This window comes from Eptatretus burgeri, chromosome 13 (assembly GCF_056783735.1).
Source record: "Eptatretus burgeri isolate ZD-2024b chromosome 13, Ebu_testis_v1, whole genome shotgun sequence".
Classification (NCBI taxonomy): Eukaryota; Metazoa; Chordata; class Myxini; order Myxiniformes; family Myxinidae; genus Eptatretus; species Eptatretus burgeri.
Window position 1 is genome coordinate 25,520,590 of NC_140973.1, and position 14,805 is coordinate 25,535,394.

The following is a 14,805-nucleotide window of genomic DNA, read 5'->3' on the forward strand; positions in this document are numbered from 1 at the left end:
ATATATATATATATATATATATATATATATATATATATATATATATATATATATATATATATATATTACAATGGGACATTATGACTTGTAATGATAATTACAGTGGCATATGATAATGATTATAATGATGATTATTATGGTAATAGTAAGTGAGTATGTCTATTAATTACCTAATAATGCAATGTTAAGTACATGTTAATTCCATACTAATGAAATGTGAGAACTACATCTATTGATTACATTTCGTTGGAACGTGAATATCTTATCTTATACTTTAGTGCCGAGTTGGGGCATTCCCACTCTATTATTGTGGAGGTAATCGGGGCATCTTTAGTGGGCCTTGAACTTTACAAACACGAATTGCATTGCCGGTGTCACATTGATGACAAAATGTTGAATCTGTGCATACCATTTACAAAACGATCCGACATGAAATGCCAGTGTATTTGCTAATTTTAATCACAAACTATATTTCTTCTTGAGCGGACTGCCATTGTCTATAAAGTAAGCATGTACCACATGTCATGGTCCACATCATCACTTTACATTGAATTCCCATTTCTATCAATAAACACTCCAAAGATTTGCTCATTTGAGGTGACATCTAAGAACCTGTTGGAAACTGGTACCCTGCTTTGTCTATTAATTACGTGCTATTGAAATGTGAGCATGCCTGTTGAGTACTGTTTGAACGTGAGTTGGAAGGTCCCTTTTAAATCTTTAGACTCATCAGACCTTGACACCCTTTTGACTCCAGGCCCTTTAGATTCCTTAGACCAGTGATCTTCACTATTGTTTTAGAGGGGGGGGTGGCACTTTTGCCGATGACATCAATGTGAGAGCCACCATTTCACCTGCAGGACTCCATAATGGCTGCTACTCAGCCCCGCCTCCACATACTCTTCTTCGTTGTGGTTAACTGGGCTGCAAGCATAATTATTACCTCCGCCTCCGAAGGTGAAGGTGGTTATGTTTTCACCTATGTCTGTCTCTGTCTCTCTTTGTTTGTGTACAGGATATCTCAAAAAGTTGTGGACAGGTTCGGTGTGTGTGACGAGGATGACCTGATTAGATTTTGGTGAAGATCCGGATCCACCTACTAGAATTTGTTAAGTGATTCTTCACCATTGAGAGATTGGGCCAAAAACGATATAGCCCTGTATGGAAAGATATTTCAAAAATGTATTGGGCCCGATATGTTCTCGTGGATCAGGCATTACGTGGCGGAGGTATGCGCTCTCCCGAGTGCCCTTCTAGTTTGTATACTGCAACCGTATCCTGATGTAGTTGTGTTACTCTTACGCTTCGTGTTGGAACACTCATTTGAAACCATTGGGTCAATTTGATAGCATTTATGGCAGATTATTATGGGGCGTTTTCACATTTGTGTATTATCAGCCGCACGTCAGGAGCCGCACTTTCGGCCATTAGGGGCCGCCAGTGGCTTGCGGGCTGTGCAATTAATAACGGCCTTAGACCCTTTAGACACCTTTCCATCCTTTAGACCTTCGCACCTTTTAATATTTAAACCCCTTTGCTGTTTTTGTCCTTTTTAGATATTTTAAGGCCCCTTTAGATCTTACATTACACCTTAAGACCATTTTGTTCCTTTTGACCCTTTAGACCTTTTCAGACCTCTCATTTAGTAAATCCTTCTATTTATTTGCCACACAAAATACACCACACACACACACACACACACACAAGTTCTAGCAAGGGTCTACAATCTCTGATTGCTGTTTATAGTTGTGGACTGTCTTTGTGCTGCACATGAGATATTACGCTGGTTTACTTGCTGTACAGCATAGGGCCATGTTTTTGGCTTTCAGAATGACTTTTGAGAAAATAAAATTTATTTCCTGCTTACCACTTTGGGATGGTTGCATGAAATCGTTGTTAAATTCCAGGGCTCAAAAATGATGTGCATCGTGTTTGGACACGATGCACAGATTGTGGATTTTATTGAAAATGTGTGGCATTTTGTTTGTTCTGTATCAAATGTACCATCTCTAATCACTAAACGATATCACTGACAGACAATAATCTTTGATTGAAGTTATAAAGTTTGTGGGAATGGGTGTGGCGAAGGGGACTACTTGTGTAATATGCAAAAGGAAGAGGTGGAGGAGGGGAAGAAGGGAGAGGAAGAGAAGAATAGAGGTGGAGTAGGAGGAAGAGGGCAGGAGTAAAGAAGAGAAGAAGAAAGAGGAGTGGAAGCAGTTGAGGGAATTGATGTGAGATGGGAAAAGAGAGGAGGGGGGAGAGGTCAGGTGGGGGGAACTATATTTGGAAATGGAAATGAAGAGATGTTGGGTGAGATTGTGGAGGGGAGGAAGGGATGGAGTAAATTTTGGGTGGGTGTAGAAGTTGTGGGAGGGGGAAGGAAGCAGGATGTTTGGAACACACAAACAAGGGGTGGGAATGTGCATTTTGTTTTGAATCCAGTTGTTTATTACTTCTGTGACGGTTGACGGATCTTGTAATTCTACGATGCCACCATTCCGTTTCTTTCCTTCAAGGCTTTGGGTCATTTGTGGACAAGACTGTGATGCCATACATCAGCACGACGCCAAAAAAACTCAAGAACCCATGTGGCTCACCATTTGAAAATGACTGCACAAGTCCATTCAGTTACCGTAACGTCCTGCCTCTCACCAACAATGGCAGCAAATTCAACGAGTTGGTGAGGAGCCTGAAGATCTCGGGCAATTTGGACTCTCCTGAGGGTGGCTTCGATGCAATCATGCAAGCAGTTGTGTGTGAGGTGAGTATCCTGACATCAGGACTGTAAATGGGGAAAATGGAAGACCGAGTTTGCTCTTCCTTGATGTCCTCACGCTCTCCTGCAGGACAAAATAAAGTGGCGCAACGTGACACGCTTGTTGGTGTTCTCTACGGATGCTGGATTCCACTTTGCTGGTGATGGGAAGCTCGGTGGAATAGTTTTGCCCAATGATGGTCACTGTCACCTCAATAATGAGGGTTTCTACACGAAGAGTGATTATTTTGTAGGCAACTCGATCACTTCTTGCATTTTATCTCTTCTTTCAACGCCGTTGCTCTATGAATCGATTCCTCTTTTTATCGAACCTTCTTGACCTCTTGAAATGCTTGAGTAATTAACGTAATTTTGTTTTTGTTACTCACATGTTGGACCCTTTCCAACCATAAGGACTATCCTTCAGTTGCTCACCTCATTCAGAAGCTAAGTGAGAAGAACATCCAGCCAATTTTTGCCGTTACACGAGAAATCAAATATGTCTACGAGGTGAGTCGGTGCAAATGTTTATTGGGAACGCTGCTGAAAGTGTTCCATCTCCAAACCTCCTTAACTTTCACCCACGTGTATCTTCCATAGGCTCTCAGCGACCTCATCCCAAAATCGGCCGTTGGGGAGCTTTCTTCGAACTCCAGCAACGTGATCCAGCTTATAAAGTCTGCCTACCACGTGAGGACTACATTACACAACGCACGCACACACGCACACACCCAGCTTGCCTCGTGCTCCGCATCCTTCGATACATCTCAGCTTCATGTGACGTGCATGCTAGGCGCTCACATCAGAGGTGATTCTGGAGCATTCCAAAGTACCGGATGGCATCACACTGCACTACAAATCCTACTGCAAAGGTGGGGATGTGCATACTGGAGATGATGGCCGGAAGTGTTCCAACATTCAGATTGGTGATGAGGTGAGGATGTTAATGCTGTGTCAGGTTTTCTGACCACTGTAGACTTTTCTGAACAGTAGGCCAAAGGATGTTTCATGAAGGTTTATTTGCTGTCTGGACATTGTTTGAAAATACTTCAGATTGCAATTTAAGATTTTAGATGAATCCTCGTCTCTGTCAAGATATTCAAGTCAAGTTGATGTGTAATCAATAAGACGTGCAAAGGTTTCTTTGTGAATCATAGTCCCATGCTCTTGGTGATATAAAGCTCAGAAACCATGTGAGCACAGCGGCCACAAATACAAACTCTGGCTTTGCACTTTCATAGGTACTAGACATTTTGTTTTAGCTACATGGTCAAGGCTCATGGAGGAGCTACAGCAGAATGGAAGAGAACAACTTGGAAAGGGGGAAACACCAACATCAGAGTCGATGTGAGAGTGAGATCAAGGGGAGGGAAGAACAACACATGGGGGTGAACAAGCTGAATGAAAGACAGAGGAAGGGAAAAGTGGAAATGAAACGGAAAAGGAACAACCCCAACCGACAACTAACAAACAAAAAAGGGAGAGGGGGAAAATCCCAATAACTTGTAAAAAGGAGTGCTTGGGAATGGGGTAATTGGGGGGTAGAAGAAGTCGTGAGTATCGATGAGGGATGACCCAGAGAGGTAGGGGTGAACAGTTGTCGTGAAGCCCTGGAGTTATGAATGGGACTGAACGGACTAGTGAAGTTGGTTCCACAGGTAAAAGAAAGGAAGAATAAATGAGTGGAGGTGAGCAGTGAGCCTGGGGTTTGGGGGTTTAACAAGAGGGTTACTGGCACACCATGTGTGCCCTGAAGAAACTTGGGGAAGGAAAAGGCCAAGAGAGGGCAGAGGGTGCAAGATCAAAAAGGAGGTTCTACAATACAGACGGGCCACCAACCCACCTGCAATATGAAAGTTACAGGCCGAGACGCTCGGTGTCGTCATGGGAATTAATAGGTATACTCCATCTTTTAGCTCTTTTAGCTGGTAAGAACGACTGGATCCAGTATAGGTGCAAATCTTCATCTCATTTTCACACCATGCATTATGAATGGAATACAGCACTTGCCAGGTCGAGCAACATTGAGCTTAACACCACTAAGAATGGCTGCACTTATGATGGTGGTCGATCTCATGAAGGTTGATGATCAATCCCTTGCTCGCCCATGTTCGGTTTAGCCCAATCTCCCAATGGTGAAGAATCACTTAAAAAAAAAATTATCGGATCTGGATTTAGATCTTCACCAAAATTGAATCGATTCTTTCTCGTCGCACACCCAAAGTGTCCACGTTTCATCTGAATCCGTCCACAACTTTTTGAGATATCGTGCTATATATCGTTTTTAGTCGTATCTCTCAATGGTGAAGAATCGCTTACAAAATTCTAGTCGTCGGATCCGGATCTGGATCTTCACCAAAATCTAATCAGTTCGTCCTTGTCACACACCGAACCTGTCCACAACTTTTTGAGATATCCTGTACACAGACAAACAGACAGACAGACGGGTTAAAACATGACCTTCACCTTTGGTGACAGAGGAAAAGATGAGAAAGGGAGTGACTTTGGGAGTGGATGCAGATGAAAAGGAAAGGAGGTTGTGTAATTGTAGTGCAAATGCCAATGAGCTCTGGAGGCAATCGTGGATGATGCAGCACCAAGCACACATTTTACCGTTGTCCTTATTCCCTTGTAAAGTTGTTTGAACTACTTGCATGATTATAATGTGTCGTGTAAATGCTATCTCTGGGCATGAGGATTGGAAGGATTGGAACTACTTTTAGAAATGACTCAACACAAATCTGCATCATGGAATCTGTCAATATGGATGCCCACAGAAAGCTTTATTAATGGCTTCATTTCCAGCTTTACTTGATGTCTCAATAGTCTGATGGGCTGAATACTGCAAGTACAGTACAGTACATGTTTATATTGTTGTATTGTAACCTATTGTTGTGTTAAATGCCAAACATAACGTTGCTTTGAGCAAAAGGATGAAAATTGCTCCAGACTGAGTTGGCAACGGCAGTGTCTGGCAGTCTGGCTCACCTTAAGTCAAATGTTAATTGGTAAATACAATGCACTTTCCCCGGGCTGTCGAGCAACAGGGTTCTCCCAGCTTGGCTAAATTTCGGCCCTGTCTGGTAGCCATCCTTTTGGTTATCTGAAAACCAAGCTTTTTATTTAACTTCCATAAAATGTACCTGCCACTGTCATTCCCTCATCCACAGGTGAAATTTGAGATCGAAGTCACCACCAGTGATTGCCCCAACAAGGGCAAAGAAGTGAGTTTGGTCATCAAGCCTCTTGGCTTCAACGAGAAGGTGGTTGTGAATTTGGAGTTCATCTGCGAGTGTGACTGTCATAAGCACGGAGAGCAAAACAGTCTCGACTGTCATCACGGAAATGGCACTTTGGAGTGTGGTGCTTGCAGGTAGGCCTTGCCGAGCTATTTTGCAGCTCGAGTCGAGTCATCGTCGTTTGCTTGCCATTTACTCGTATGCCATTGTCGCACCTTTTCAGGTGTCACAGCGGGCGTATTGGGCGCAATTGTGAGTGCAGCAGTGACGAGGTCAACAGTGATGACATTGAAGCTTCATGCAAAAGGGACAACACCTCCACTGTGGTGTGCAGTAATCGTGGGGACTGTGTGTGTGGAGAGTGTGTGTGTTATCAGCGTGAAGAATCTAAAGAGGTGGTTTCAGGCAAGCTCTGCGAGTGCGACAACTTCTCCTGCGACCGGCACGGTGGCGAAATTTGTGGCGGTATGTACCCTTACACATTTTTGGGGAGCATCATGGGTGTTGGATGCTAGTGATATTGACGCGAGTCGGTGTGTAATTGGAGAGCCGGACTCAAGAGCTGCGGATGTTTGGAGCCACCCACAATTTTCCCTGGCCCATTTCAGGTAAGGGCACCTGCGAGTGCAGCAAGTGTGTGTGCATCGCCAACTACACGGGCAGCGCGTGTGACTGCTCATTAAACACCGCTACCTGTCTCGCCGCAAACAACAAGACGTGCAACAACAAGGGCGTTTGCAAGTGTGGCGTGTGTCATTGTAACGACTCCAAGTATCAGGGCCAGACGTGTGAGGTGTGCCCAACCTGCCCTGGCGCATGTGAGGAGCACAAGTAAGTGTTTCCATTTGTAAATGTGCTTTGGCTCTCGTCGTCGAGAAGGAAAAGCCGATGAAGTTGCAAAAACCCAGTTGCTCGAGCTGATCGTTGTCCTTTTTCTATTTTGCGTTCTCATTTATTCAAAAACTTGCGGCTTCGGGGGACACCGAATTGGAGCTCATGAGTATAACCCGAATTGTGCCTCAGTTAACGTCACTCATGTAAATCCACAGTGAATTGTACAGTGGACTCTTTTGATGGTGAATGATTCGTTTTTAATACAAGTTTGGATATAATGTTAACAAAATAGGTTGAATGTTGTCATTGTAATTTAAAAAAAACGTTTTGTTTCAATGTCAAAGGATGTTGGGATGGTTTGCCAAATAGTATGTGAACAAGTTGTGGATGGTCATAAGAAATGATCATGTGAAACCATCCCTACATCTTTTCTTTGAATGACTGTTGTTCCTGCAAATGACACAATACATCTCTTTCGATTTACAATCACCACAGACACCAGCTGGTGTGCGTGCGTGCGTGCGTGCGTGCACGTGTCGCATGCAAAGTGTGTTGGGCTTGGACATGCTGGGATGTTATTTGCGTAATTAACATTGTTCCTCGACATGGTTTTTCCCCGTTCCGTTCTGCGGAGCATTCTTTCGTTACTTCCTTGACATTGCTTTTGTAACTGGTGGGGCTCCCTCAGTCCCACGAAGCGTTCTTTTGGTGCCTTTTTTTCTTGCTGTGGCATGGTCCTTCCTGCTCCATGTGGGGTACCGTGTCTGATATCCTTTGATGAAAACTAGTTTGAGTTTGTGCAAAGCGTGTTGTAAAGTGTGTGTTGATGCATTGTAGAGATGTGGGGAGAGATAGAGAAGAAAAGAATCGCACTGGGGTTTGGTTCTCCTACAAACAACGCATGTCCCTATCTCCACTGGACAAGGAGGGGGTGGGGGAGGAGGAAAAAGGCAAATTATCTATACAATTTACAAGGGTGTCTTTATGCGTCTTGGTATGTGCTTCCCCGGGGTCTCCGAAAACCGTCACAATGCACACTCCTGCAAAGCTCTGCCAGAAATGTGTTGTCTTGTTCATGTTGTCACGGCATTTGTGTGTCCAGGGATTGTGTGCAGTGCAAGCAGTTTCAAACGGGACCAAAGGCAAAGGACTGTGACCAGGTTTGCCTGCTGAAAGTGGAGCAGGTTGACTTTCATGAGCAGTTTCAGGGCCAGCAGAAATGCAAAGCCAAAGATGAGAACAATTGCTGGTTCTTTTTCACTTTCAACAAGGATGATGGTACTGTGAAAGTCCTTAAAGAACCAGGTACTTCGACTATTCGATATCCTATTTTTTACTTGTTTTTGTTTCTTGCACTGTGCGTACTTGTCGTTCGAATCGGTAACACTCTTTGCTGTGCTGCCACAGAATGCCCGACGGAACCGAACGTCTTGGCGATAATTGCCGGTGTCGTCATCGGGATAGTGTTCATCGGCTTGGCATTACTTATCATCTGGAAACTGCTGATGACCATTCACGATCGACGGGAATTTGCAAAGTTCGAAAAGGAGAGAACGAACGCCAAGTGGGACTCGGTATAATGCCCACCACGCATGTTGCTTCTTGTGCTTCCCATCCGGAATTTCTGCATACGTTTCATGTCTGAGCATTTTGATAACTGGCATATAAAGTCAGATCCACCCAAATTATCAAATCACTTTCTGAAAGCTCTTTAGATGAGCCATCATTACAAGATATCTGGCATACGATCATCTTTTTAAAGGCACTAGATCTGTTACTCTTCCTCCCCCTTGCCTGTTTGTGTGTGACCAACCTCTTTGATACACATATTGTGAGGGCTCAGCATTTGAGGGGAGGAAGACTGTACACCAGAAGGACAGGGTGCATCGCTCGATAGTCAGAAAAGTTTGGCTGGCAATGACAACGCTACAGGTTTTGTTGTGATACTCCTTAAAATGGTGATATAAGACACAAACGCAGTTCGTTCTGACCAATTTTAATAGATTAGTGTTGGTGACATTTCAAATTGGGAATAATTATTTGTTTTGTTGCTTCAGCTTTATAGCATACGGAAATATACTGTCATGTCCATCGTAACCATACAGTTGGCTCCACTCAGAGCTTCCTCTAACCCATGGACACCAACGTTTCCTTACCAGCAGAGAATTATACTAATAGACAATGGAGATGGAGATCGAGCCGTTTTAGAGGCTTGTGATAAACACATACATTAGGCAGAGACATAACTGAGGCCTGAGCACTCCTCTCTTTCTTCGTCAATGAACAGGAAGGTTGAGTGCAATTTGATCTGCCATCCACATAATGGTAAGGAACTTGGACTATGAGTGTACTGGCTTGTAGCAAGGTATTATGTACACATTTAGGACACGGGGGACCAAAAAAATGAAAGTCGTATGAAAGAGGTCAAGGTCATACAGCAATGCCAACCCTCCCGATTTCATCGGGAGGCTTCCGAAAATTCACCCAAACTCCCGCCCTTACGATCACTATCCTTATCCTCCTGAAATTTTGATATTTTTGCACTGTTCACTAATCAGAATGTACTAGTATGAGAATTGAATGAAAAGCATCGTCTGCTACGTATAGCATGTGGTAACTCCATAACGTTCGCTGCTACCAAATTGTACGTAAAAAATTGCAAATTCAAATGAGGAGCAGCGAAACATTGGGTCTGGATCTCGCTTATGCGGTCATGCACTGAGATATAGTGCATGCGGTATGTGTGCAATACAGTGCATGCGGTATGTATGCACAGTGTATATGCATGCGATACGCTCACTGCATGCAGCTGGGCCCCGTACCAGCCCGGCGGTCGCGACCACCGTGCGGTGTTTAACAGCCGCTAGAGTTCTACGAGTCGCGCTGCAGCTGTGGAACATCGACTTCGAAGTTACCGATGCTTCAAGCCCTCGATGTTGATTACGAAATGGCAGAAAAGAAGCTTACGAAGACCAAGAAATGGTCTCAGAAGTACAAGACCGAATACAGTCTCCAATACCCGTGTATTCGAAAGTCTGAAAGAGGAATTCATCATGCGTATTGTACAGTATGCAGCGTTGATATTTCAGTTGAGCACGGAGGTCGCGATGATATTCGGAAGCACGTTGGAAGCAAATGGCACACAGACATTGCAAAGGAGAGATCTTCGAGCACGAGTACCGGTACACTTCTGAATTATTTCACCAAACAAGGGACAAGCGAGGAAGAGGATGTTACCCGAGCGGAACTTCTCTTTAGTGGATTTATTGTGGAACATAACTTGCCCATATCAGTCTCAGATCATGCTGGACCTCTATTTCAAATGATGTTTCCAGATTCAAAAGTTGCTTCAAAGTATGGATGTGCAAGAACAAAAACTTCAGCAATAATTGGTGAGTTGTCAAATGTTACTGCTTCATCTATTGCCGATATTGCTCGACTAGCTCCATTTAGCCTAGCTACAGACGGTAGCAATGACAGTGGTGAGGCCCAGCTATATCCTGTCCTGATTTCGTACTATGACAACAGTGCTGGGATTGTGAAGCAAGGTTTGCTAAGTTTGCCTGCGTGCAAACAAGATTCCACTGGAGAAAACATTTTCAAACTGCTTGATCATGAGTTCAGTGACAGGAAAATTCCGTGGGAAATTGTGTTTCCTTTTGTGCTGATAATGCCTCTGTCATGGTGGGCAAGCACAAAGGAGTCGCTGCTTATATCCACAAACAAAATCCAGAGTGCTACATCATGGGATGCCCTTGCCATATGATGCACAATACGGCCAAGAAGGCGGCTCAGGCCTTACCCATTGAATTAGATGACTTTCTCATCGATATTTACTACTACTTGGACAAAAGTAGTAAACGCGTCAAAGGAGTGAAAGCACTGCAAGAACTCTGTGATGCCCCGACACACAAGATTCTGAAGCATGTCGCAACAAGGTGGCTGTCCCTTGGTCAGTGCCTAGACAGGCTGATTGAACAGTGGGAGCCACTTCGCCTCTTCTTCAAAGAAGAAGTACGAAGAAAAATGCAACCAACTGTAGCCAAGACTCTAACAACGAGCAAGAAGGACGGCACTGTATCTACTGCCAGTACTGGCACTGCAGGATCAAGCACTAGTGGAGCAGCATTCACCACTACCACTGCAGTATCTGCTGCGAAGAAGACAGCAGGGACAGCACCAAAACCAATGCCGAGAGCAGGTAGCATCACCGGCCCTTCATCACGTTCATCTACAAAGCAGATCCCTTCAGAGTCGAGAAAGACTGTGATAGTCCCATCTACAGGCAAAGAAGGACCCAAGTTAAGTTCTGCTTTTGCCAAATCACTTGATAGAAGCTCAGCAAAACCTTCGAATCAGAGGTCTTCTTCCTTGGCTGCACCTACCTCAAGCTCTCTCCTCAAACGTAAAATTGGATCTGGTACTACGAGTCTGACCTCTTCTGCTGGCAGTAAACTCAAGTGTGATCGCCCTGCGGCTAAGTGTACTACGAGTTCTACAACTAAAAGCGCATCTTCCTCAAACACTGTGCAGGAATCTAGAGAAAAACGTGTCAACAGGATGTTCTTGTCTCCACAAACAAAACTCTATTGTTTCTTCCTTCGATATGCTAACAAGCTTTTTGAGAAGGCGAATCTTCTGCTCCAGAGACGAACCCTGTATTCATCTCCTGCACGGAGAATTGAATGGTCTTCTGAAAGATATCTTCGTACGGTTTTTGAAACCATCGGTGTCATCGGTTGCTCTGGTAAATGTACCCTTCTCTGACAGAAATCATCAGAAGAATGATGAGGACCTCATGATTGGGAACGATGCCAAACTGTATATAAGGGAACAAAGGAGTCTCAAGAAATCCACCTTCACTCTGAGTGAGTCAGACATCCAAGGTTTCTTCAGTGCAGTTCGCTCATATTATGTGAAAGCCTGCGATTACATCTTCAAAACCTGGCCGCTAGATGATGAATTAGCCAAGCATGCTCAGGTGCTGGATGTTAAGCTACACCAAGAAGTGGGGTTTGACTGTGTGGAGTTTTTCATCAAGAAATTCCCCTGTCTGTTCAGTGGCGGTGATAGTGACATAGACAGTCTTGAGAGTGAATTCGCTCACTACCAGGCAGACGCCTCCATAGCTACAATTGCTACTGAGACAGTGAGAGTGGATGAGCAGTGGCATCGGATTTCACAGCTCACAGATCCCTGCACTGGTGCCAAGAAGTATCCTAATTTGAGCAAAGTGATGAAGGGAATCTTGGTCATTCCTCATTCGAACGCATCATGTGAGCGGGCACTCAGTCTTGTACGGAAGAATCATACTGAATTTCGTCCCAATTTGAGTGTCAAAACCCTGGAAGCTCTCTTAATTGAAAAACTAGCTCATAGCACCCCTTGCTACCAGAGAGAATACAGCAAAGACATAATCAGAAGGGCTAAAAGAGCCACACAGCTGTCACTCAGCAAAGCTGCCATGGAAAAAGCAAGCAGCAGTAGTACCAGCCAGTAAGGTAAGAAAAATATTGCTTCTTTTGTGCTTTTTGTTAATCTTTGATTGTCCCCTAACTTACTAATATTAACATACATGTAACATTAAAAAGTGCACAATTTTCCCCTTTTTTTGTTCAAAAAGTGGGAATTCTTAACATGTTAAATGCTCCAAAATAGGGCTCAGAGGGCACTAGAGAACATCTAGAACCCCAGAGCTTCCAGGGCCCTAAGGCGGGCCCTGGACCCCGCCGCAAGGGTCGAGCGCTCCGCACTCGAGATGTGCGCTTCGCGCACATTATTTGGTGTCGGTTGCAAATCCTCCCTAATTCTGATTTCCAAAAGTTGGCATCTCTGTCATATGAAATTAACAAATTGATCAGTGTTCATTCAGGTCATAAATATATATGCACATAAACTTAACCATAGAAACACATGCTGTGATGAACCAAACTAACATCTTAGGATTAAAAGTGCAGATTTCTTTAAAACGTTACTTCCTAACGACCTTTGACGTTCTGTATACTGAACACAAACTGGCCTTTGGTACTGATTTTTATATCATAGGGCCATCTTGGTAAACTTATTCTCCTCTTCTTCTTCTTTCGGCTGCTCCCGTGAGGGGTCGCCACAGCGGATCATCCGTATGATCCGCATAGTGATTTGGCACGTTTTACGCCGGATGCCCTTCCTGACGCAACCCTGGTCGCCTCTTACGACACAGGGATAAGGTACACCTATTTTAACCGGGGTATACACCGGCCCAGTATACTGGTACTCATTTCGCCGACCTCGGAAGGATGACAGGCTGAGTCAACCCCCTGGTGTATTTATTCAGTGGCCCAACGGGGCTTGAACTCAGGACCTCTTGGATCCCAAGCCGCTGCCCTAACCACTGCGCCAACACCAGGCTCCTTGGTAAACTTATTCTATGGTTATAAAATCAAGCTTATAGCTACCAGTAATTTTGTAGTAGCTTGGTAAATGCAGTTTGTTACGTACTTTCTAACACTTTTTTACCCAATCATGGAAGTGAACCTAAAAACTGGTATGTAGTAATGATCCATGTTGAAACTTGCCATTTTAAATCATCACTTTATGCAGAAGTAAATTGCTCTTTAAGATGTTCTATCAGATGCATTTCAAATTTCTGGAATAAGATTTTGTAAGCTTCACTATGACTGGGGGAAATTTTGCAAAATCTGAGATTTTACACATTTGAAGGTGCCAAGATATGCAGAAGGTCATAAGAAATGTACCGTTTCGTGTAATTGTTCTATTCTCATGTATAATGATGTACATCAAAAAAAAAATGCATTTTCAACCATTTTGGACAACATATACAATCATACATGTAACCCATTTCTAAAAAATGAGCTATAAAAATGGAAAAAATAGCCTGTGTTTGGATAAAAAAAAACATGCTTTGTAAGCAACTATATCCATAGGACCCATAGCAAAGTATACATTTTCTGAAACCACAGACACTTGGGTATTATATAACATTAAGATTGTTTATCTTGTTAAAACTGGGTTCAATTTCTAAGCTTTCTCCTCATTTAGGACCACAGTGTACACAATACCATGCTACAAGCCTACTAATATTGTCTTTGTAGAAAACATTTAACTGCATTACAGAGACAGTTCATCACTGAGCAGCTGTAATTGTTCCAATCCTGGCAAGTTTTTCATTATAATTATAGATTAGGAAAAAAAGTATTTTTGGTTTGCAAAAAAAAAAGATTATGATTGAGGTGTAAAAGGAAAACTAAATTAATCATATTTATTTACTTATTTATCAAGAGTGGAATGTGATCGAACTCGAGGGAACAGATTTAAGGTGAAGAAAAGAGAAAGAGCAAGAACAGTCATGGCATTTATTTACTTATTTACACTTGGTGTGTATAAAGTGGAAAGCTTTACCAGGTTGGGTAGAATAATATTAAACAATAGTGTACGTGGTGTGTTGTGTGCAGACACATGATGATGATTATTATAATTAATCCCATCTCCCTTCACAGCTCATTTTATGTATACCCCGACCCCCGTTGTTGCATATTTCTCTTCATTACCTCTGCCATCGAAAGTGGATGGAAGTTGTGTTTTTACCCCTGTTTGTCTTTCTGTCTGGGAGCACAATATCTCAAAGTTATGGACGGATTCAGACAAAATTTGGTGGACATGTTGGATGTGTGACAAGGACGAATTGATTCGATTTTGGTGAAGATCTGGATCCTATCATTTTTTCAGCGCGTGCGCTGTATACAAATGCACCGAGTTTGAAATGTCCCCGGTGTCTACTACGTCTCTGGTGTCCCCTGTCCCCCCCCCCCCCCACGTGCCTCAAGACAGCCAATGACGGCCGTCCGGTAGATGCAGTGCGTAACCTAGACGGAAATAGCGAGAATTGAAGGAAATACCCGAGTATTTCAATGGAAATTTGTGAAACTAATGTGTTATATATGTGAAAACAATTTAATTTATTGCTTGATGGGA

At 43.4% G+C, this 14,805-nt stretch overlaps 1 protein-coding gene across 2 annotated transcripts in view; it reads left to right on the forward strand.

Moving 5' to 3' along the window:
• Positions 1-14,805, forward strand: part of LOC147014099 (integrin beta-1-A-like) — a 62,749-nt gene that overhangs the window by 45,774 nt on the left and 2,170 nt on the right. For both annotated transcript variants that reach the window (XM_085851755.1, XM_085851754.1), the window contains exons 6-15: positions 2,520-2,764; positions 2,850-3,008; positions 3,173-3,268; positions 3,359-3,448; positions 3,552-3,692; positions 5,929-6,131; positions 6,221-6,462; positions 6,606-6,828; positions 7,934-8,136; positions 8,239-8,405. In XM_085851755.1, coding sequence (XP_085707881.1) covers positions 2,520-2,764; positions 2,850-3,008; positions 3,173-3,268; positions 3,359-3,448; positions 3,552-3,692; positions 5,929-6,131; positions 6,221-6,462; positions 6,606-6,828; positions 7,934-8,136; positions 8,239-8,405 — 1,769 coding nt within the window. The remainder of the gene's footprint in view (positions 1-2,519; positions 2,765-2,849; positions 3,009-3,172; positions 3,269-3,358; positions 3,449-3,551; positions 3,693-5,928; positions 6,132-6,220; positions 6,463-6,605; positions 6,829-7,933; positions 8,137-8,238; positions 8,406-14,805) is intronic.